The 23,765-nt window shown below is 43.1% G+C and overlaps 1 protein-coding gene across 4 annotated transcripts; it reads left to right on the top strand.

Annotated features, from left to right (window-relative positions):
- The first annotated feature begins 276 nt into the window (after positions 1-276).
- On the top strand, positions 277-22,317 carry LOC109875353 (alanine aminotransferase 2-like). 4 transcript variants are annotated; one of them, XM_020467682.2, is made up of 12 exons: positions 279-448; positions 921-1,112; positions 13,698-13,787; positions 14,023-14,131; positions 14,383-14,516; positions 14,751-14,994; positions 15,383-15,462; positions 15,568-15,704; positions 15,864-16,038; positions 16,571-16,726; positions 18,671-18,783; positions 18,985-22,317. In XM_020467682.2, exons 1-12 carry the CDS (start codon positions 437-439, stop codon positions 19,073-19,075), a joined length of 1,533 nt encoding a protein of 510 aa, XP_020323271.1. In that variant the 5' UTR covers positions 279-436; the 3' UTR covers positions 19,076-22,317. The 4 variants fall into 4 exon arrangements, with proteins under 4 accessions (XP_020323270.1, XP_020323271.1, XP_020323272.1 ...); XM_020467683.2 differs by having other exon boundaries at positions 281-424; XM_020467681.2 differs by having other exon boundaries at positions 277-1,112.
- The last annotated feature ends 1,448 nt before the right edge of the window (positions 22,318-23,765 follow it).

The raw sequence follows: 23,765 nt of genomic DNA, 5'->3' as shown, positions 1-23,765 counted from the left end.
ATGCTGTATCATTTGAATTTAGCATTTATGTTAAAGAACTGTCAGCTATAAATAAAGCAACATCTACCTCAGTCATTCACACTAAAACTAGCCTGGTGTGGAGGGCCCTTAAAACTTCACCAGTTGAGCAAACCAGTTGAGCACAGTGCACATTTCGTGTAAATATGCTGCTGCTACAAGCAGTGGGAGAACGGCTTGAGTTCAATTAGGAGGAGTTGCGCAAACTGTCTGCAGAATGGCCTGGTCAGCAGTCTCCTCCCAGTAGTCTAGAGTGCGCTGCCGGGTGTGTGTTAACAAACGAAAGAGAGGGAGTTCCATGGAAAGGGAGCAGGTTTGAAGCTGCGCCCGGTCTCCTCGCATTGGCTTATCGATTGTGTCTGTCGTCTCGGTAACCAGAGATCCGACCCTGACTGACAATTTATCCGTGCGTAGGCAAATGGGGATGCAGGTTGGATTAAACTCACAAAAGGGGTGTATGGGGGTGTAATGTTACAATGTGTGCGGTGTGCAGAAGAGAAAAGAGTGCACCAATCTGTGAATAACTGGTTGGGGAAACAGATCTTCTATCACTTCCCCTGAATAAAAAAAAACTCACCTCATTCTATCGTAATTGCAAGGTTCAAAGCCCTGGTTGACTTAAAAAAAAACATTTTTTTAGCCAACTGCACAACAAACAGTTGTCTGTGTGTGTGCATTCATTGAGCGTAGAGGGATCGCAGCACTTCACATCTAAAGAGATAGAATATTGTAACATGTCTGCTTCGCGCATAGGACAAATTTTACCATCCAGAAGCGTGAGCGTTTTGAAAGGAGGAAATGTATGGTTTTTCGGCGGCGGGGCGCAAGACCCCGCGGGGTACCTCGTCTCTGGGGTCCGCTCAATGCTGATTCCCTCTCAGCTGTCACCTTTCCCCCCCCAGAATATAGCACGTTCAGGAGTCAGCGAACGGCGGCGTGGACTTGCCCAAGAGAAAATGACCGAGAATGGAGTGTTCTCCCGGGACAAGGTGTTGACCATCGACACCATGAACCCCACGGTGAAGAACGTGGAGTATGCGGTGCGCGGACCCATTGTACAGCGCGCCATGCAGATCGAGAAAGAGCTGAGAGAGGTATGCTTAAAATAAACGTTATTAATTAAATCGTATTGTGATTTAGACTACCCTACACGCAAATGATTAGTTTCTCTCAGTTCGAAATATATTGCAGTTTTCAAAGTGGGAAAGCAATCTCTGACACTGTCCCATGCATTGTCAGTATTTCACCTACACTCACTGCACCAGTCTGACTTTTAAGGCCTCACTGGCTCTGCTTTTCTGAAATTGCAACTGTAGCAGAGTGACACGCTTGTTAAACTTGCGTAATATAGTTGACGAGACGATTTTGGTGGCCTGTCACTGGCTAAAGATGTCTCTGTAAATGCCATAAGAAAAAACAAGCAACTCTGAAGTTAAATTAAGACTGATTGTTTAAATAATCAAACGCTGATTCCAAGCAGATTTGCATGTACAAATGATGTACAGTACCTGTCAAAAGTTTGGACACACCTAATTAATTCCATGGTTTGTCTTTATTTTTACGATTGTCTACATTGTAGAATAATAGTGAAGACATCACAACTATGAAATAACACATATGGAATCATGTAGTAACCAAAAAAGTGTTAATTTGTGGAATTTCTTTCCTTTTTAATGCGTTTGAGCCAATCACTTGTTTTGTGACAAGGTATGGGTGGTATACAGAAGATAGCCCTATTTGGTAAAAGATCAAGTCCATATTATGGAAATAACAGCTCAAATAAGCAATGGGAAACAACAGTCCATCCTTACTTTAAGACATGAATCTCAGTCAATTTAGAACATTTCTATAACTTTGAAAGTTTCTTCAAGTGCAGTCAGAAAACCACTACTAACCAAACACTACTAACCAATAAGAAGAGACTTGCTTGGGCCACGAAACATGAGCAATGAACATTAGACCGGTGGAAATCTGTCCTTTGGTCTAACGAGTCCAAATGAGAGATTTTTGTTTCCAACCACCGTTTCTTTGTGAGACACAGAGTAGGTAATCGGATGATTCCCACCATGAAATGTATGATTCCCACCGATGATTCCCACCGTGAAGCATGGAGTAGGTGTGATGATGTGGGGGTGCTTTGCCGCAGGCAGAACAGTTGAAACTAGAGCAGCAGCACGGCCAGGTGGACTGGGGACAGCAAGGAGTCATCATGCCAGGTAGTCCTGAGGCATGGTCCTAGGGCTCAGGTCCTCTGAGAGAGAGAAAGAAAGAGAGAATTATAAGACAGGAGAAGTACTCCAGATATAACAAACTGACCCTAGCCCCCGACACATAAACTACTGCAGCATAAATACTGGAGGCTGAGACAGGAGGGGTCAGGAGACACTGTGGCCCCATCCTATGATACCCCCGGACAGGGCCAAACAGGAAGGCTATAACCCCACCCACTTTGCCAAAGCACAGCCCCCACACCACTAGAGGGATATCTTCAACCACCAACTTACCATCCTGAGACAAGGCTGAGTATAGCCCACAAAGATCTCCGCCACGGTAAGGGCTATTTGACCAATAAGGAGAGTGATGGTCCTGCATCACCTGACCACAATCACCTGACCTCAACCCAATTGAGATGGTTTGGGATGAGTTGGACTGCAGAGTGAAGAAAAAGCAGCCATCAAGTGCTCAGCATATGTGGGAACTCCTTCAAGACTGTTGGAAAAGCCTTCCTCATATAGCTGGTTGAGAGAATGCCAAGAGTGTGCAAAGCTGTCATCAAGGCAAATGGTGGTTACTTTGAAGAATCTCAAATATAAAATGGTTACTACATGAGACAGAGGGTTACTACATGATATTGTTATTTCATAGTTTTGATGTCTTCACTATTATTCTACAATGTAAAAAATAGTACAAATAAAGAAAAACCCTTGAATGAGTAGGTGTGTCCAAACTTTTGACTGATACTGTATATCCCTGTACCAAGCTCGTTTGCCATCACTGCTTTGCCACAGATCTGTTATGACAACATTTGATCCATAGGTGAAAGTTCCACAATATATACAGTTCTTCAGAAAGTATTCACACCTCTAGAGTTTTTCCATGTTGTGTTGTGTTAAAATGTGAGATTAAAATGGATTTAATTGTCTTTTTTTTTCAATGATCTACACAAAATACACTGTAATTTGAAAGTGGAAGAACAATTCTAATATTTGTAAAGAAATTATGAAAAATAAAACACAAATATATCTTCATTACATAAGTATTAACCTCCCTGAGTCAATACATGTTAGAATCACCTTTGGCAGCGATTACAGTCTCTAAGAGCTTTGCACACCTGGATTGTACAATATTTGCACATTCTTATTTTCAAAATTCTTCAAGCTCTTTCAAGTTGGTTATTGTTCATTGCTAGACAGCCATTTTCAAGTCTTGCCATAGATTTCCAAGCCGATTTATGTCAAAACTGTAACTAGGTCACTCAGGAACATTCAATGTCATCTTGGTTAGTAACTCCAGTGTAAACTTGGCCTTGTGTTTTAGGTTGCGCTTTGTATTCAGGACATAAAGTTAGTTACTATATATATATTGGTTGGGTGCCCACTGGAGGTCAGGGGGCCCCCAGATAGCATATGAACATGTTATGTTTGACATTGCTTATGTTATAAGCAATGTCAAAATGTACAGAATTGCAGGAAATGTAATTTAACTGTCGACTTGGCACTCCGGTGCCGCTTGCCGTGTGATAACAGAGAGAACAGTCTATGACTTGGGTGGCTGGATTCACACACACTCACACATACTGTGGACACACGTTCACACTCTTCACATATGCTGCTGCTACTCTGTTTATTATATATCCTGATTGCCTAGTCACTTTTACCCCTACCTACATGTACATCTTACCTCAATTACCTCGACTAACCAGTGCCCCCACACATTGACACGGTACCGGTACCCCCTGTACATAGCCTTATTATTGTCATTATATTGTGTTAATTTTTTTACTTTAGTTTATTTAGTAAATATTTTCTTAACCAACAATGTAGTTTTAAGAAAATAAGAGTTTGTAAGTACACATTTCACGCTAAGGTTTACACCTGTTGTATTCAGCACATGTGATAAATAAAATTTGATTTGATTAGAATTCCTGTTGAGTACCTTTTCTTTCACTGAGACCGGAAGCTCAATAATTACTCACAGGTAAAAATCTGTCATTCTGCCCTGAGCAAGGCAGTTAACCCACTGTTCCCTGGGTGCCGAATAGGTGGACGATTATGGCAGCACCCCGCTCTAGAGGTTGACCGATTATGATTTTTCAACACCGATACCGATTATTGGAGGACAAAAAACCCGATGCCGATTAATCGGACGATAAAAAAAAAAATGTATTTGTAATAATGACAATTACAACAATACTGAATGAAGACTTATTTTAACTTAATATAATACATAAATAAAATTAATTTAGCCTCAAATAAATAATGAAACATGTTCAATTTGGTTTAAATAATGCAAAAACAAAGTGCTGGAGAAGAAAGTAAAAGTGCAATATGTGCCATGTAAGAAAGCTAACGTTTAAGTTCCTTGCTCAGAACAGGAGAACATATGAAAGCTGCTGGTTCCTTTTAACATGAGTCTTCAATATTCCCAGGTAAGAAGTTTTAGGTTGTAGTTATTATAGGAATTATAGGACTATTTCTCTCTATACCATTTGTATTTCATTAACCTTTGACTATTGGATTTTCTTATAGGCACTTTAGTATTGCCAGTGTAACAGTATAGCTTCCGTCCCTCTCCTCGCTCCTACCTGGGCTCGAACCAGGAACACAACGACAACAGCTACCCTCGAAGCAGCTTTACCCATGCAGAGCAAGGGAAACAACCACTCCAAGTCTCAGAGCGAGTGTTATTAGCGCGCACCCCGCTAACTAGCTAGCCATTTCACATCGGTTACACCAGCCTAATCTTGGGAGTTGATAGACTTGAAGTCATAAACAGCTGCTGGCAAACGCTGTTGGTAAAGCTGCTGGCAAAGTGCTGTTTGAATGAATGCTTATGAGCCTGCTGCTGCCTACCATTGCTCAGTCAGACTGCTCTATCAAATCATAGACTTAATTATAACATAACTCACAGAAATACGAGCTTTAGGTCATTAATATGGTCGAATCCGGAACCTATCATCTCGAAAACAAGACGTTTATTCTTTCAGTGAAAAACGGAACCGTTCCGTATTTTATCTAACGGGTGGCATCCATAAGTCTAAATATTCCTGTTACATTGCACAACCTTCAATGTTATGTCATAATTACGTAAAATTCTGGCAAATTAGGTGCCCCAAACTGTTGCATATACACTGACTGCGTGCAATGAACGCAAGAGAAGTGACACAATTTCACCTGGTTAATATTGCCTGCTAACCTGGATTTCTTTTAGCTAAATATGCAGGTTTAAAAATATATACTTCTGTGTATTGATTTTAAGAAAGTCTGACGTTCTGCCCCTGAATGAGGCAGTTAACCCACCGTTCCTAGGCCGTCATTGAAAATAAGAATGTGTTCTTAACTGACTTGCCTAGTTAAATAAAGATTAACTAAAGGTGTAATAAAAAAATAAAAAATAAAAAAATAGGCCAAATCAGTGTCCAAAAATACAGATTTCCGATTGTTATGAAAACATGAAATCGGGCCCAATTAATCGTCCATTCCGATTAATCGGTCAACCTCTACCCCGCACCTCTCTGATTCAGAGGGGTTAGGTTAAGTGCAGTAAACACATTTCAGTTGAATGCATTCAGTTGTACAACTGACTAGGTATCCCCCTTTCCCTTTCTCTTTCCATTTCACTTGGATAAATTCCATTTGTGTGTAGCCTTGTACTAGTTGTGCAATAACTGGTTTACAGTGACTTTAGCAACTCTTGTCATGTGCTTGCACTTCCCTTTGCCCTCCAGCCTAACTGTTCACCAAAATCTAGACTTTTTGGGTGCATTTGCTCACACACCCAGTGTGTCACCCTCCTGCCAAAGTCTACTACCTTGAAGGTTAGTTGACATTTTTTCAGGTTTGTTGAGCCTTCTGTTGGTCATCTGTTGATTTTGAAGGCAGGCAGATTGACCCTCACCTCTGTCTCTGTGTCTCTCGCTCCCTCACCCTTTGCATCTCTCTCTCCCTCACCCTTTGCCTCTCTCTCTCTCTCTCTCTCTCTCTCTCTCTCTCTCTCTCTCTCGCTCCCTCACCCTCTGTCTCTCTCTCTCCCTCACCATTTGCCTCTCTCTCTCTCTCCCTCAAACTCTGTCTCTCTCTCCCTCTGTCTCTGTGTGTCTCTCTCACCCTCTGTCTCTGTGTCTCTCTCACCCTCTGTCTCTGTGTCTCTCTCACCCTCTGTCTCTGTGTCTCTCTATCTCCCTCACCCCCTGTCTCTCTCTCTCCCTCACCCTTTGCCTCTCTCTCTCTCTCTCCCTCTGTCTCTGTGTCTCTCTCTCCCTCTGTCTCTGTGTCTCTCTCTCCCTCTGTCTCTGTGTCTCTCTCACCCTCTGTCTCCGTGTCTCTCTCTCCCTCACCCTCTGTGTCTCTCTCTCCTTCACCCTGTCTCTGTGTCTCTCTCTCCTTCACCCTCTGTCTCTGTCTCTCTCTCTCTCTCCTTCACCCTCTGTCTCTGTATCTCTCTCTCCTTCACCCTCTGTCTCTGTGTCTCTCCTTCACCCTCTGTCTCTGTGTCTCTCCCTCACCCTCTGTCTCTCTCTCCCTCTGTCTCTGTGTCTCTCTCACCCTCTGTCTCTGTGTCTCTCTCTCTCCCTCACCCTCTGTGTCTCTCTCTCCTTCACCCTGTCTCTGTGTCTCTCTCTCCTTCACCCTCTGTCTCTGTCTCTCTCTCCTTCACCCTCTGTCTCTGTATCTCTCTCTCCTTCACCCTCTGTCTCTGTGTCTCTCCTTCACCCTCTGTCTCTGTGTCTCTCCTTCACCCTCTGTCTCTGTCTCTCCCTCACCCTCTGTCTCTGTGTCTCTCCCTCACCCTCTGTCTCTGTGTCTCTCCCTCACCCTCTGTCTCTCTGTCTCTCTCCCTTTGTCTCTGTGTCTCTCTCTCCCTCTGTGTCTCTCTCGCCCTTGTCACTGTTTGTTCTCTGTTATACAGTATCAGAGTTCTTCTCTGAGCTGAGAAAGATTCAGGTCAAAGTCCACAAGTCAAACAGAAAACTGAGAGATTCAGTTCAGTCTGTGGTCTGTTTTTACATCAGCTCTATTTAAACGTCTGACCTCACAATGTCGTACAGTATGTCATCTATCATCAGAGGTCGGAGGTCAAATCCTCACTTTACCCCAGACCAATACCACTGTCTCCTTTAACTCTCTTAAAAGCAATAACTCATCACTCCTATAGCCCCCCTGCAGTCCTGTGACATTTGTTATGTGAAATGGGTGAATGATCTAGACCAGAGATGGGAAACACTGATGGGGGGTAGTGGCCACAAAAAAATCTGAACTCATCATGAGGGGCTTTAGTTGCTCGTGGGTCCGTGTACTCACATCCATACCCACACATGCAGTCGGAGCCGGCCTCAGCCTTTTGGGGGCCCTTAGTAAAATGTCATTCTCTCCCCACCATCGGGTGAAGAGAATGATTTGCAGTTTTACAGAAATGTTCCTGCAATTCTACAACTTCTGCCGTAGGGTGGAGAGACATGTTAGCATTTTTAATATGAGTAATGGTTTTAATATGATATCTGATTGAGAATGACACACAAAATCAATGGGGGCCCCTCGGTCAGTAATCTACTTCTGTAACCGATGTGAAATGGCGAGCTAGTTAGCGGGGTGCGCGCTAATAGCGTTTCAATCGGTGACATCACTCGCTCTGAGATCTTGAAGTAGTTGTCCCCCTTGCTCTGCAAGGCTTTTGTGGAGCGATGGGTAATGATGCTTCGGAGGGTGGCTGTTGTCAATGTGTGCAGAGGGTCCCTGGTTCGAGCCCAGGTAGGGGCGAGTAGAGGGACGGAAGCTATACTGTTTCACTTGCTCCATAAAGATCCGAATATAAGTGTAAGTGTAATCCTTATCGACAACAGCCACCCTCCGAAGCATCGGTACCCATCGCTCCACAAAAGCCGCGGCCCCTGCAGAGCAAGGAGAACAACTACTTCAAGATCTCAGAGCGAGTGATGTCACCGATTGAAACGCTATTAGCGCGCACTCCGCTAACTAGCTGCCCCATCCCCTCTTGCTTTCAGGGGTTGACATGGAAACCCAGAGATAGTTTACTGATTCCAGTGTAGTGTGCAAAGTGGCCCAATCTGAGTGCTATTTCTAGGAAAAAGATTGAAGTGTCTCTGTGTTTGAGAGAGAGAGAGGTACACTCTCTAGCTGGGTAGGGGGGTGGAGGGACTGCCATATGGTCTATGGTGACCTTTGCCAGACGGCCCTATGGCTTTACCAAAATGCAAAATGTAATCTTCATGGATTTTCTCTTTTATTTGTTCTGACTCATCCTCAAACACCCCAGGCAACCAGGAGCCTACCTGGCTTTGGAGCAGGTTGGTCATTCAGTACCCTACCTGGCGTTGGGGCAGGTTGGTCATTCAGGGTCTACCTGGCTTTGGGGCAGGTTGGTCATTCAGGAGCCTACCTGTCTTTGGGGCAGGTTGGTCATTCAGGAGTCTACCTGGCTTTGGGGCAGGTTGGTCTTTCAGGAGCCTACCTGGCTTTGGGGCAGGTTGGTCTTTCAGGAGCCTACCTGGCTTTGGGGCAGGTTGGTCATTCATGAGTCTACCTGGCTTTGGGGCAGGTTGGTCATTCGGGAGCCTACCTGGCTTTGGGGCAGGTTGGTCATTCAGTACCCTACCTGGCTTTGGGGCAGGTTGGTCTTTCAGGAGCCTACCTGGCTTTGGGGCAGGTTGGTCATTCAGGAGTCTACCTGGCTTTGGGGCAGGTTGGTCATTCAGGAGCCTACCTGTCTTTGGGGCAGGTTGGTCATTCAGGAGTCTACCTGGCTTTGGGGCAGGTTGGTCATTCGGGAGCCTACCTGGCTTTGGGGCAGGTTGGTCATTCAGGAGTCTACCTGGCTTTGGGGCAGGTTGGTCATTCAGGAGCCTACCTGGCTTTGGGGCAGGTTGGTCATTCAGGAGCCTACCTGGCTTTGGGGCAGGTTGGTCATTCAGTACCCTACCTGGCTTTGGGGCAGGTTGGTCTTTCAGGAGCCTACCTGGCTTTGGGGCAGGTTGGTCATTCAGGAGTCTACCTGGCTTTGGGGCAGGTTGGTCATTCAGGAGCCTACCTGTCTTTGGGGCAGGTTGGTCATTCAGGAGTCTACCTGGCTTTGGGGCAGGTTGGTCATTCGGGAGCCTACCTGGCTTTGGGGCAGGTTGGTCATTCAGGAGTCTACCTGGCTTTGGGGCAGGTTGGTCATTCAGGAGCCTACCTGGCTTTGGGGCAGGTTGGTCATTCAGGAGCCTACCTCAGGGGTTTCCCAATAAGTTATTACATCATTATGTCATACTGAGCACCTAGAAATAGAAACAATGTGTGTTTTGTTATGTATGGGGACATCCAAATATCAAACTAACACACAAACCATGTGCTGTATCAGGTGTAGTCTATCTGTAGACTCTTCCAAGTATAGCTGGGCCAAACCAGTCTTGTCTTTTGTAACTAAGAATACCTGCTTTTTAAACTGAGCTCTGGTGAGTGTTAGGCTTGTATGTGAAAACAGGGCACAAAGCTTACATTCACTTGCTTGCCTTTATCTAAACTAGGTAAGGAAAGAACACACACTTTCAACAAAATACATTTTTGTCTTTCTCTGCTCTCTCTCTATCCTCTTTTCACCCTGTCTCTATGTTGTCTTACTAACATACAAACCTTTTTTGAGGGCTCAGAGGAACTGCAGTGTTTCAGGTGCAGATAAAGTTCAGGAAAATGTTCTGATACCTGAGACGACTTAAATAGTCATCATTAGTTAATTCCCCTCTTAGCCAAGCAGAAAGAGAAAAAACAGTGTGAGCACAACAACGTCACATCAACAAATCCAGCCCAAATCATGTCAGTCAGAGCTTTTGTTCCTTGCTCATCGGTTGGCTGATGAACGGTGAACAGAAGGCCCACTAGTTTGTTCACAGATCTGTTTTCGCTGTCTTACCAACTCCTAGTCACAACAGATCTAGGACCAGGCTAGAGGCCCACGGAGATGCCTTCTACATCCTCAGGGGTAACCGTGGAGACTGCGGGAAGATTGTGCAATAGCACAGCACACTGTCACTTTCTTTAATGAATGAAAGGCATCATGTTACATCTCCTGCCTTGAAGAGTAAACTAGAATCCATAATGATGTCACTTTCTTTGGCCAGACTTCAAATTTGTTTTGCCAGACCAATTACGATGCTACTTGTCAGAGACAGAAAAGGAGAGGCAAATAAACGTACACGTGCAAAAAGAGCAAAAAAACACTAGAGAACAGAGTTAAGCATTAGAGAGAGGACAACATCAACCGTAGGCTAGTCTCAATCATCTTACAAAGAACATGCAATAGACAGCACTCTGACAAGCCATAGGACTTAATCAGTGTATGTGTCAACAAGGGGTCCGCTAGGTGTTCTTAATCTGTGACAATTTAAAAAGCCCTGCTGAGATAAAATACCTTCTTAGGAACTCTTAGGAAGCTTCTTAGGACATTTTAGAAAGTTCATATGTTTTTAACAATACAGTATGTACTCTCTACTCTCAGTATGAAGGCTGGGGACCCACTTTTTTTCTTTTTTTGCACATCTGTTAGCAGTGAAATGTAGGCTACTATCTACTCTCAGCATGAGTGGAATGGGAGATCCTTTGTATTCCGTGGGTGTCATTCTCCCTGTTGTTTGTGATTGGTCTAGACTGCAGAAACACCTCTGTCGTGTGACCGATTGGAGTGTAGTAGTTTTTTTCTTCTGTTGTGAACTTTGGTGGTCATTGCTGGTTCAGCTGGCCCAATTAGATTGGATAGAGTCTCTGGTGAGTAGAACAACAGCGGGCCTGCTTTGCTTCCCACTGAGTTTGAATGAGTTCCACTTGAGGCCACCAACCGCTGTCTATCTTGTTATATAGGGTGTCAAATACCAAACATCTGGACACTCACTGAGGAGTCTGTGTTCTTGGCCAGTTCAGTTCCATCATCCATCAAGGCCAGTTTGATACATTCAACTGCTTGACATATTGTTCTCCGTTACTGTATTCTGAGAGAAGTAGCTAAGTAGTGGCATTTTATTGACCTATAAGGACAGAGAAAATGGTACAGACAGCTACCCCCTGTTTCTATTGGCTTATAAGTACATAATGTCACCACACTCCCTAAAAACCTCCCCAAATTCAGTTTTTACCATTCTCTATGTCTCTTTTGAGTCTATTTTTTTTAAACTCTGCAGTTGACACCTGCTTTACTACTTAACGTCTGTATGTTTCTACAGCTGGAGTCTAGCTGATGCAACACTTGACAAGGCTTTCAGGCAGCCTGGGAATGTGTGTCTCTTTTTGTTTTCCACATAGCATTTTCTCTGCTTTAATATACACTGAGTGCACAAAACATTATGAACACATGTTCTTTCTGTGATATAGACTGACCAGGGGAATCCAGGTGAAAGCTATGAACCCTTATTGATGTCACTAATTAAATTCACTTAAATCAGTGTAGATGAAGGTAAGGAGACAGGTTAAAGAAGGATTTTCAAGCCTTTAGACAACGGAGACATTGATTATGTATGTTTACCATTCAGAGGGTGAATAGTTAAGACAAAAGATTTAAGTGCCTATAAACGGGGTATGGTAGTAGGTGCCAGGCGCTCCAGTTTGAGTGAACACTGCTGGGTTTTTCACGCTCAACAGTTCCTGTGTGTATCATGAATGGTCCACTACCCAAAGGACATCCAGCCAACTTGACACAACTGTGGGAAGCATTGGAGTCAACATGGGCCAGCATCCCTATGGAACGCTTTCGACACCTTGTAGAGTCCATGCCCCGACACATTGAGGCTGTTATGAGGGCAAAAGGTGGTGCAACTCAATATTAGGACAGTGTTCCTAATGTTTTGTACACTCAAGGTGAGTTTTGACTCCCTCCACCCTGCTTCCAAACACACGTAGATGCACATTACGTGGTATGTATTTGTAGGTAGGTGTGTCTTATCTTATCATTTGCAAACCCTGCCTCCCTTTACACATTACACCTTCACAGAGGCCGCTAACATTGGATTGTATTACTCCCGTTTTATGTTTTTTACAGCGCTAATGTCCTACATTTTAGGACAAAAGGCAAGGGGAGTGGAGAGCATGTATTGAACCAATGCATGTTTGCATAAGACTATACCTGATGTTTGCATAAGACTATACCTGATGTTTGCATAAGACTATACCTGATGTTTGCATAAGACTATACCTGATGTTTGCATAAGACTATACCTGATGTTTGCATAAGACTATACCTGATGTTTGCATAAGACTATACCTGATGTTTGCATAAGACTATACCTGATGTTTGCAAAAGACTATACCTGATATTTGCATAAGACTATACCTGATGTTTGCATAAGACTATACCTGATGTTTGCAAAAGACTATACCTGATGTTTGCATAAGACTATACCTGATGTTTGCATAAGACTATACCTGATGTTTGCATAAGACTATACCTGATATTTGCATAAGACTATACCTGATGTTTGCAAAAGACTATACCTGATATTTGCAAAAGACTATACCTGATGTTTGCATAAGACTATACCTGATATTTGCATAAGACTATACCTGATGTTTGCAAAAGACTATACCTGATGTTTGCAAAAGACTATACCTGATGTTTGCAAAAGACTATACCTGATGTTTGCATAAGACTATACCTGATATTTGCATAAGACTATACCTGATATTTGCATAAGACTATACCTGATATTTGCATAAGACTATACCTGATATTTGCATAAGACTATACCTGATGTTTGCAAAAGACTATACCTGATGTTTGCAAAAGACTATACCTGATGTTTGCATAAGACTATACCTGATGTTTGCAAAAGACTATACCTGATGTTTGCAAAAGACTATACCTGATATTTGCAAAAGACTATACCTGATATTGTGTTTGTGCTTGAGAGTTGAATAAGTAAAAACACTTGGTAAATCAAATTATAAAGAGCTGTTTGGCTGTTACTAAGGGTTGTCTATTTTAGTGCATTTGCTATCGACTACCATTGTTTGAGAGAGAGAGAGAGAGAGAGAGGTTGGGAGAGGAGAGGAGGGAGGGAGAGAAAGAATGAGACAGTGTGTGAGAGGGAGGGAGAAAGAGAGTGAGACAGAAAGAGAAATATAGCTGACGCCAATGTCAAGCCTTTTCCAGAGCTCTTGTTTGTTCTCCTGATAGCATGACTACAGTAGATGGGCACCGTTAGCTTTACCTGAGGTAGTGGAGACATCTGAGATTAGAGCCGTGGCTGGAGTCTAGGAGGACGTGACCTCATACTCATGTCTTAGTTATAGAGGGACACACTCAGATTAAGTAGTTAGAAATGGTTAAGTATGAGTTTATAGGTTTATAAAGAATAAGGTAACGTATTGGTCTGCATTTCTGCACTGCACACCCCTGGGATCCAGCAAATCTTTCATCCATCTCTTTCTTCCTTGCCCTAGTCTTTTCATCATTTTGTGTCTTGTTTCTGTGTCCTGAAGGGAGTGAAGAAGCCTTTCACTGAGGTCATCAAGGCCAACATCGGTGACGCCCATGCCATGGGCCAGCAGCCAATCACCTTCTTCCGACAGGTCTGCTTTTATTCCCTAAGTTCCAAACTATTTATTTAATACCTCAGTTCTCCTTTTGATTACAGGATGTCTTTCATTCTCCTTTATCATTTGAAACCGTTCTGTCTAAGGCGAAAACACATTGTGACCTTTTCATGCAGATTCATGTGGTGTTTCATGCAGATTTGTGTACATTATTCAGCATCAACTTCTGCCTGTTCCTCACCTTACTCTCTGTCCTCCCTTCCTCCTCAAGGTCTTGGCACTCTGCTCCTACCCGGAACTATTGAATGAAAACATGTTTCCAGAGGATGCCAAAAACAGAGCACGACGCATTCTGCAGGCTTGTGGAGGCGGTAGTGTGGGTATGTTGTTCATGCACTGGATGGAATGTGTATTGTAAGGATGTAAGTTAAAATATAATTATGTTTTGGCCAATAGGCCTGTGTTAGCCTTTTGGTGACCGCATAAACAATGAAATGACCTCCAACTCCGGTCCTGGAGCAGTGTAGTGTATTGAGTTCTCTCTCTCTCTCTCTCGCTCTCTCTCTCTCTCTCTCTCTCTCTCTCTCTCTCTCTCTCTCTCTCTCTCTCTCTCTCTCTCTCTCTCTCTCAGGTGCATACAGTGCCAGCCAGGGAATCGACTGTGTGCGGCAGGACGTGGCTCGCTACATCGAGCGTCGGGACGGGGGTGTACCCTGTGACCCAGACAACGTCTACCTCACCACCGGCGCCAGCGACGGCATCGTAGTAAGAACTCAATACAAAATCAAATAATTGTGTTTTAAAGTAACATTCTCACTGCAGATAAAGAGGAAGGCGTAAGGAGAGCTTTGGGGATTATAGGCTTGAGGTGCACCTATCAGTCGGTCTATCTCCCAGCAACTTTATCACCTATTATTCTTGATTGATTGATTGATTGCATGAATTACCTACCATTTGCTTGCCAACTCACTCCCTTCTCCTCTCCCCTGTCTTTCCTAGACCATGCTGAAACTATTGGTGTGTGGTGAGGGTGCATCGAGGACAGGGGTGATGATCTCCATCCCTCAGTACCCTCTGTACTCGGCTGCCCTGGCTGAGCTGGGCGCTGTACAGGTCAACTACTACCTGAACGAGGAGAAGTGCTGGAGCATGGACCTTAGTGAGCTAGAGAGCTCCCTAGCGGAGGCCAGGAAGCACTGCAACCCCAAAGCCCTCTGCATCATCAACCCTGGTAACCCCACTGGTAAGTAGCCAAGCTTAACGGGGGGTTGAACTTCCTGATTTAGCCTTGGTTTCAATTCTCCTCATTAAGAAATGCGACTGAGGACAAGATTTGAGTCTTGAAGACGTGTTTTGATGTGGGTGTCTCTCTTGTGTTCAAACATTAGAAGTGTATGTATTTTTGCTCTGCCAAAACAGTTACACTCACCCTTCTAGATAACTTGCAACTTTCTAAACAGTTCTTGTGTCTGTTCTTGCGTTATTCCTAATTATCTAGCAAAATATCAGTTTTCCTCCCAGTCATGACACTAGATGGCGCCAGAGGACAAAGATCCCACTTGGACAGAAACCAAAATGCCCAGTTCTACTAATATGATTCTGAACCTTTCCCTCTCCAACTCTGTGATTAGGTCAGGTCCAGAGCAGACAGTGTATTGAGGGCGTGATCCGATTCGCTGCTAAAGAGCGACTCTTCCTGATGGCTGATGAGGTAAACCAATCAGACCTTTTTGTCATCCTCCTCATAAACATAATTTCACCTCTACATTAATCTCTTACCCCCTGACATCCCTCTCTCTCTGTCCCTCTCCTCCAGGTGTACCAGGATAATGTGTATGCGGAGGGTTGCCAGTTCCATTCCTTTAAGAAGGTGCTTTTTGAGTTGGGACCAGAGTACTCTGACAATGTAGAACTGGCGTCCTTCCACTCCACCTCCAAGTGCTACATGGGAGAGTAAGATCATTCTCATTACTTTAACATGACCTGAAATATCAACCATTATATGACCTTACTACTTCAACCAATATAGAAATAGGGAGACCTGTAGATATGGTGCAGTTGTGTCTTGCCTTCTGAGTCTCTGGTTTCTCTCTCTCTTCTCCTGCCTGCTAGGTGTGGTTTCCGTGGGGGTTACATGGAGGTGATTAATATGGACGCGGAGGTGCAGGCCCAGCTCTCTAAGCTGGTGTCGGTCAGACTGTGTCCCCCCGTCCCTGGTCAGGCTCTGATGGACCTGGTGGTCAACTCTCCCCAGCCTGGAGAACCTTCCCACATCACCTTCATGAAGGTAATGATATATGGTCATTAAGCAGACATTGACTTAAATGACATACCAGACTGTCAACATTGATAGGGACACACATTCAATATATACTGAGTATACAAAACATTAAGAACACTGGCTCTTTCCCTGACATAGACTGACCAGGTGAATCCAGGTGAAAGCTGGGATTATTGATGTCACTTGTTAAATCCACTTCAATCAGTGTAGATGGAGGAGACATGTTAAAGAAGGATGTTTAAGCCTTGAGACAATTGATACATGGATTGTGTATGTGTGCCACACACGCACGCACACACACACACACACACACACACACCACACACACACACGCACACACACACACACACACACACCACACACACACCACACACACACACACACACACACACCACACACACACACACACACACACACACACACACACACACACACACACACACACACACACACACACACACACACACACACACACACACACACACACACACCACACACACCACACACACCACACACACACACTCTTCTCCATGTCCAGGAGCGCACTGCCACCCTCAGTCTCCTGGCAGAGAAGGCTAAACTGACAGAGCAGATTCTGAACACAGTACCTGGGATCACCTGTAACCCTGTTCAGGGAGCCATGTACTCATTCCCTAACATCAGCCTGCCAGAGAAATCCATCAAGGAAGCTAAGGTCAGTTAATACCACTATAATTTACCAGGGCCCCCTTTGTGGGGTTAGCCCTGTATACACATGAATAAACAACAATTACACTATATATATTATATACACATCAATTACCCAATTATTCATATGGTTGCAAAACACAATCATATGAAACAAACACATTATTCAGTAGATGTACAACACAGCAGCTCTGGTGTTGAGGACTGAAATACTAATCCAGGAAATTAGAAAATGATAATTATAGAGTTTATGGTCCCATCACCTGTTGAAATAAATACACCAATTAAGTTGATATATTTGATTGTGAGATGCGTTTCCTGTATACAGTATGTACAGTACCAGTCAAAAGTTTGGACACCCCTACCTACTCATTCAAGGGTTTTTCTTTATTTGTACTCTTTTCTACATTGTAGAATAATAGTGAAGACATCAAAACTATGAAATAACACATATGGAATCATGTAGCAACCAAACAAGTGTTAAACAAATCAACAGATATGTAATATTTTAGATTCTTCAAAGTAGTCATCCTTTGCCTTGAGGACAGCTTTGCACACTCTTGGCATTCTCTCAACCAGCTACACGTGGAATGCTTTTCCAACAGTCTTGGAGTTCCCACATATGCTGAGCACTTGTTGGCTGCTTTTCATTCACTCTGCAGTCCAACTCATCTCAAACCATCTTAATTGGGGTGAGGTCAGGTGATTGTGGAGGCCAGGTCATCTGATGCAGCACTCCATCACTCTCCTTGGTCAAATAGCCCTTAAACAGCCTGGAGGTGTGTTGGGTCATTGTCCTGTTGAAAAACAAATGATAGTCCCACTAAGCGCAAACCAGATGGGATGGTGTATCACTGCAGAATGCTGTGAATTCTAAATAAATCATAGACAGTGTCACCAGCAAAGCACCCCCACACCATCACTACTCCATGCTTCACGGCGGGAACCACACATGATCATCCGTTCACCTACTTTGCGTCTCACAAAGAGACGATGGTTGGAACCAAAAATGTCTAATTTGGACTCGTCAGACCAAAGGACAGATTTCCACCGGTCTAATGTTCATTGCTTGTGTTTCTTGGCTCAAGCAAGTCTCTTCTTCTTATTGGTGTCCTTTAGTAGAGGTTTCTTTGCAGCAAAAATCGACTATGAAGTCCTGATTCCTGCAGTCTCCTCTGAACAGTTGATGTTGAGATGTGTCTGTTACTTGAACTCTGGGCAGCATTTATTTGAGCTGCAATTTCTGGGGCTGGTAACTCTAATGAACTTATCCTCTGCAGCAGAGGTAACTCTGGGTCTTTCTTTCCTGTGGCAGTCCTCATGAGAACCAGTTTCATCATTGCGCTTGATGGTTTTTGCGATTGCACTTGAAGAAACTTTCAAAGTTCTTGAAATGTTCCGGATTGACTGACCTTCATGTCTTAAAGTAATGATTGACTGTTGTTTCTCTTTGCTTATTTGAGCTGTTCTTGCCATAATATGGACTTGGTATTTTACCAAATAGGGCTATCTTCTGTATACCACCCCTACCTTGTCACAACACAACTGATGGGTCATATCCATTAAGAAGGAAAGAAATTCCACAAATTAACTTTTAACAAGGCACACCTGTTAATTGAAATGCATTCCAGGTGACTACCTCATAAAGCTGGTTGAGAGAATGCCAGAGTGTGCAAAGCTGTCTTCAAGGCAAATGGTGGCTACTTTGAAGAATTTCAAATCTAAAATATACTGTATTTTGAATTGTTTAACACTTTTTTGTTTACTACATGATTCCATGTGTTTTTTCATAGTTTTGATGTCTTCACTATTATTCTACAATGTAGAAAATAGTAAAAATAAAGAAAAACCCTTGAATGAGTAGGTGTGTCCAAACTTTTGACCAGTACTGTATGTGTCATCCCACTGTAATACCTCTTTTCCTCTTTGTCTCTCTCTCTCTCCCCCCCAGGCGCTTGGCCAGGCTCCAGACATGTTCTACTGTATGAAGCTGTTGGAGGAGACTGGCATCTGTCTGGTCCCAGGAAGTGGCTTTGGACAGAAGGACGGCACCTACCACTTCAGGTCTGGACAACCCAGTTTACTCAAACATTTTATCACAGCCTTTCACATCCTTAGATGGGTATAATTTCCCTTTTTGATATACCTAACAAGGTAGACATGTATGCAACAGAAAAATAGTGTATATGGCCTTTAGTTTCCAATGCCCTGCATTTCGTTCAAAGTTCCCTTTCTCTCTCTCTCTTCCTCTTTCCCTCGTTCCAGGATGACCATTCTGCCGCCCACAGACAAGCTGAAGATCTTACTAGCTAAAGTAAAAGAGTTCCACCAGAAATTCACTCAGCAGTACTCTTAACTATCTTCCTTAACTTCCTAACTTTCACCCAATCAGAAGAGAATAGCACACTGAACACTATGCGCAGTCTACCAGCTAACCTAACAGAATTTCTGTCACTAAGTGCCTACTGTGTTAGTGACTCTGTCGCCAGTCACCTTGATCATGCACTTTAGCCCCTTAGCCTACAAGATTCCAATAAATGGTGGACTCCGACTGTACATGTAAAACTGTAGTGATTATGAACACCCGGGATATTGGGAGATGTCGTTTTTAGAAATCAGGACAAGAGCTGTAGTTTTTTGGGACATATCAAATTCAGTTCAATCTGGCATACTTGATCAAATGTATATTAATTGTCATCTCAGTTGTGTTTTTGTGTGTGTGCGTGCGTGTGTGTGGGAAAGAGGGTATGTGTCCTTATGTGTGTTTCATGATTACAAGTCAAGGCCAGTATGATGGTACAGTAGTGCTGTATGAGATGAAGAAACTGAAAGCACTAGTACATTATTTCCAAACTCTGTAGAAATGATTTTGTCAGTATTGTAGACAAAGGCACAGAGAAGTATTGTATATTAGAGAAGCTTTCACAATGATTTTAAATTGAAAGATGATTTTATTGTATTGAAAATCTCCATCATATAGTCTTTTATAATCATAGTTTCAGTTTGGCCCTTTTTTGTGTGTACATTTTCACCATCGTACATTCTATATAGCAAACTAATGGAAAAACCTGGACAAAGAAAAGACAGCAGGGAGAAGAATTTTGAATAGCAGGAGAATGAAATTCAAGGTTATTAAAGTGAGATTTAAAAAAAAATGCAGTCAGGGATTTTCTGAATTATGAAGACAACAGCCGTGCATGACAATTATCATGGAAGTGAGTGAGGAGGTTTCTGAACAAACACACACACACTCCCTTGGGAGAGGCTGTAAGTCCACTTGTCTGTCCCCTGCGGAGTCTGTCAGATCTAGAGGATAAAAGCACATCATGTTCCACAACTACCTACATTACATGGTACATAACAACCACCGTACAATACACCAGCCAGCACCACCTTACAACCATACATCCAACCCCTCCTCTCCAGCCGTACAGACAGCCCTCCTGAGCCCCCATACCTACAGAGTGGGAAAGGGAGTTGGGTTGAGTCCATTAAAACTCAAGCTTTTAGTCTGTAAAGATTTTTCTCCCTCCTTCTCTCTACAGGGGCTGCCAGCCTTCATTATCCATGACAAAGCACAGCCCCTTTCTTAATTAACCACCTTTTAGTATTTCTATATCCCTTACAATCCCCCCTCACAGCCCTTACAATCTCCCCTCACAGCCCTTACAATCTCCCCTCACAGCCCTTACATCTCCTCACAGCCCTTACAATCTTTCCTCACAGCCCTTAAAACTCCTCTCACAGCCCTTACAATCTCCCCTCACAGCCCTTACAATCTCCCCTCACAGCCCTTACATCTCCTCTCACAGCCCTTACAATCTCCCCTCAGCCCTCACATCTGCCCTTATAATCTCCCCTCACAGCCCTTACAATCTCACCTCAGAGCCCTTACATCTCCCTTCACAGCCCTTACATCTCCCCTCACAGCCCTTACATCTCCCCTCACAGCCCTTACAATCTCCCCTCACAGCCCTTACAATCTCCCCTCACATCCCTTACATCTCCCCTCACAGCCCCTCACAGTTCTCACTAATTTAATTGGGTGTGCTTGTTTTACACAGTCACCGTTCTACATCTTCGTTCCCTGAGAGACAGCAAAAATGTTATCTCTTTGTCATGATAGTGGTAACTCCTCTTTCGGATAATAATTCAGATATGAATGATTTTCAAGTGGGTGAATAAGTGATTGAAACAATCAAGCCAACAAGATTGAAACAAATCATTTGAGAGAGAGAGACTGAGGGGGACCATCTGTCCAGAAAGCCTTTTCTCCGTGTCCAGCAGATGTCCTGATATTGGATGGTATTTAGCTACATGGTATTAACTCACAAGTGGAGAAATGGGGTGTCAACAACATACTAGTACTATTGTTCAAATATGACAAATTCAGATAAGGATTGATTCCCAGTGGATTATCTGACCATTATATCTGACCATAACCTACTTTGCCATACTATCTACATGTATAATTTAGAATATTAACATGTAATAACCATGTAATAATGTTAATTTACAGATGAACTTCAAAACATTTTCACAACCACTACCAAACTATTTTATATAGCAATACAAAATTACAGAAATCTCTATATTGCAGGCTCATGAACACAAGAAAACACAAGCTTAACTAGCAATTGTCTCATGATGACACTGTATCGGTTTCTCTGCCTCTACTACTACAGACCTGGCCCAATCTATGATTTCCTCTCCTTTCACTGCATGTTGTCATTTTAGTGCAATTAAAGCGGCGCTAAGATATGTGCTTCCTGTTGCATTGTGGGAACTCAGATCAACTGTTGGACCGAACACTCTCATCTTCAATCAGGGACTACATTGTTTTCGTACATGCTTATTCAAGGTCATGTGCGACAGATGATAGTGTAGTTTGCTAAGCGTGACTACTGTCAGAGCTGGGATCAAACCAAATGCAGACACCACTCATGTTGCAATCAGAGAGGGTGTGGTGGAGCGATTACTGAACTGAACTGAAGTGTAATGACTTGAAGAGTGAATGAGAGGGGAAAGCAATTAACTTCTGATTGTGATTTGTGTTTTTCCTGTAATTGTTGTGTACTGTATGTATTATTTGCCTCTCTCTCTCTCTCTCTCTCTCTCTCTCTCAAAACATAGTAAACAAAAATCTGGGACACTCAAATTAGTATGATATGTTACGTTTGGTATGGCATGTATTAATTTGTGGACGTCCATGATGTTACGAATTACAATTTGAATGATATTTTACGAATTGCAATTCCTACGTTATGTTGCAAATTTGCTATACGAATGATTAGATAAGAATTCTAATTTGTTGTGGCTAACATTAGCCAGGTGGCTAATGCTAACGTTAGCTAGGTGGCTAATGTTAAGGGTTAAGGTTAGGGTTAGGAGTTAACGGAAGGGTTAGCTAATATGCAAAGTAGCTAAAAAGTAGTTGAAAGGTTTCCAATTAGTTGCTAGACGTTCGCGTTATACCTCTACACATCCACCACGACCAACCACACTTTTCTTAAGTAACCTTATTGTCTTATGTAACCACTTGCTGTTATCCTCCTCTCCTTTCACACTCATTCATAAACCTCTACCATCACACGTTAACATGATAGCCCAATGACTCTGCATTTTTTAATAACACATGTATTATTCTACCTAATCTACCTATCATTCTATAATTCCTATCATTCTACCTAATAAAAGGGGTATACAAATATAAAGTGTGAGAGAGCTAGTGGAGATTGGTGGGAGGTGATCTATCTTTTTCTGATCAGGTTTCTCTGTCACTCCAGCAGCACCTCAGAACCTCTCGCAGCCAGAGTAATTAATCAATCTCAGACTGGCCTGATCGATTGGTGTCTCTGTGTTCTCCTGGCGTGTTTACAATCCTCCATCTCATTTGCCACTAAGCTCCTCGCCACCGCTCAATCTCATTGGCAGAGAGTGTGACACCCCGCCCCACTGATGTCACCAGCAAGTGAAGCATGGATCGGTGCCCCTCTAAGAATCCATCCTCTCTTTTTCATTTGGGGGATTTGTTTTTGTCTAGTGTCTACCTGTCACATGCCTTTGCAGTTAGGGTGTGCCAGGTCCACTTTACTGTCTGTTTCAGAAGGCCTACTTTAAAGTCTGTGTAGCACCTCATATTCAATGCCAGAATGCATAATCAGCTAAGACCCCAAAATGCATTATCTAAATATATGACCAATAGTAGTAATTTGGCTTTTGAGATGCTTCTATTTCAGTCAGTGATAAGACTTGATAGGTTCTAGAGATGATGTAACCACCATTGATCAGCTAGCCTGGTAAGCTACAGGACACACTTTGGTATAGGACACGCTTTGAGGGGGTGGTGGTGTGGTCACGCTTGTGTCTCCTTCCTGCTGAGTTGAACTGTTATCTATCTGTGCCATTCACTGTTGATGGAGAGAAAAAGGTTTACAAAGAGATTCTGCAGAAAGAGCAGAATGTGTGACAAGCATCATTTGAAACATGCAGCCATCCAACAAACAGGACAGATTATTAATTGATAAAATGACTAATTGAATCAATATCTTAACTTTGACACAGGCATTTGTGTCATTGGCATGAGATTCCTAACGGCCCCTTACGTGAGGAATATATTGTATATTTTGCTATCCAAACATGTGGAATAGTAATGACAAGATTCTTTAGACTACAATGTTATCCACTTGATACTTCTTATAGGCATATAGAGTTGTATTGGCTTAGTCAGCAATGAATATTATTTTGCCACTCTAGTCATGTTATCCACCTGTCATTCATATTTCATGGAACTCTCACTAACTGACAAGGAGAAGTTTAGGTGAACTGACAGCGCACCTCATATCTCGTTAGAATACTGAAAAAGTCTTCATTTTGATCAATTGGCTTGATGTTTTATTCATTCATTCTTCGAAGGAGCCCTTCCCCACCACTGTCCCAGGCTGATTGTAAATGAACTGCATATTGCAAAATCTGAAGTCTCCAAGCAACCTGTCAAAGCTTAGCATTAAGCCTAGTTTTTATATCTTACCCACTGGATCGTTTAT

This window comes from Oncorhynchus kisutch, linkage group LG30, assembly GCF_002021735.2.
Source record: "Oncorhynchus kisutch isolate 150728-3 linkage group LG30, Okis_V2, whole genome shotgun sequence".
NCBI classification, from domain to species: Eukaryota; Metazoa; Chordata; class Actinopteri; order Salmoniformes; family Salmonidae; genus Oncorhynchus; species Oncorhynchus kisutch.
Note: the sequence above shows the minus strand (reverse complement) of the source record. Positions and strands in the feature narration are given on the sequence as shown.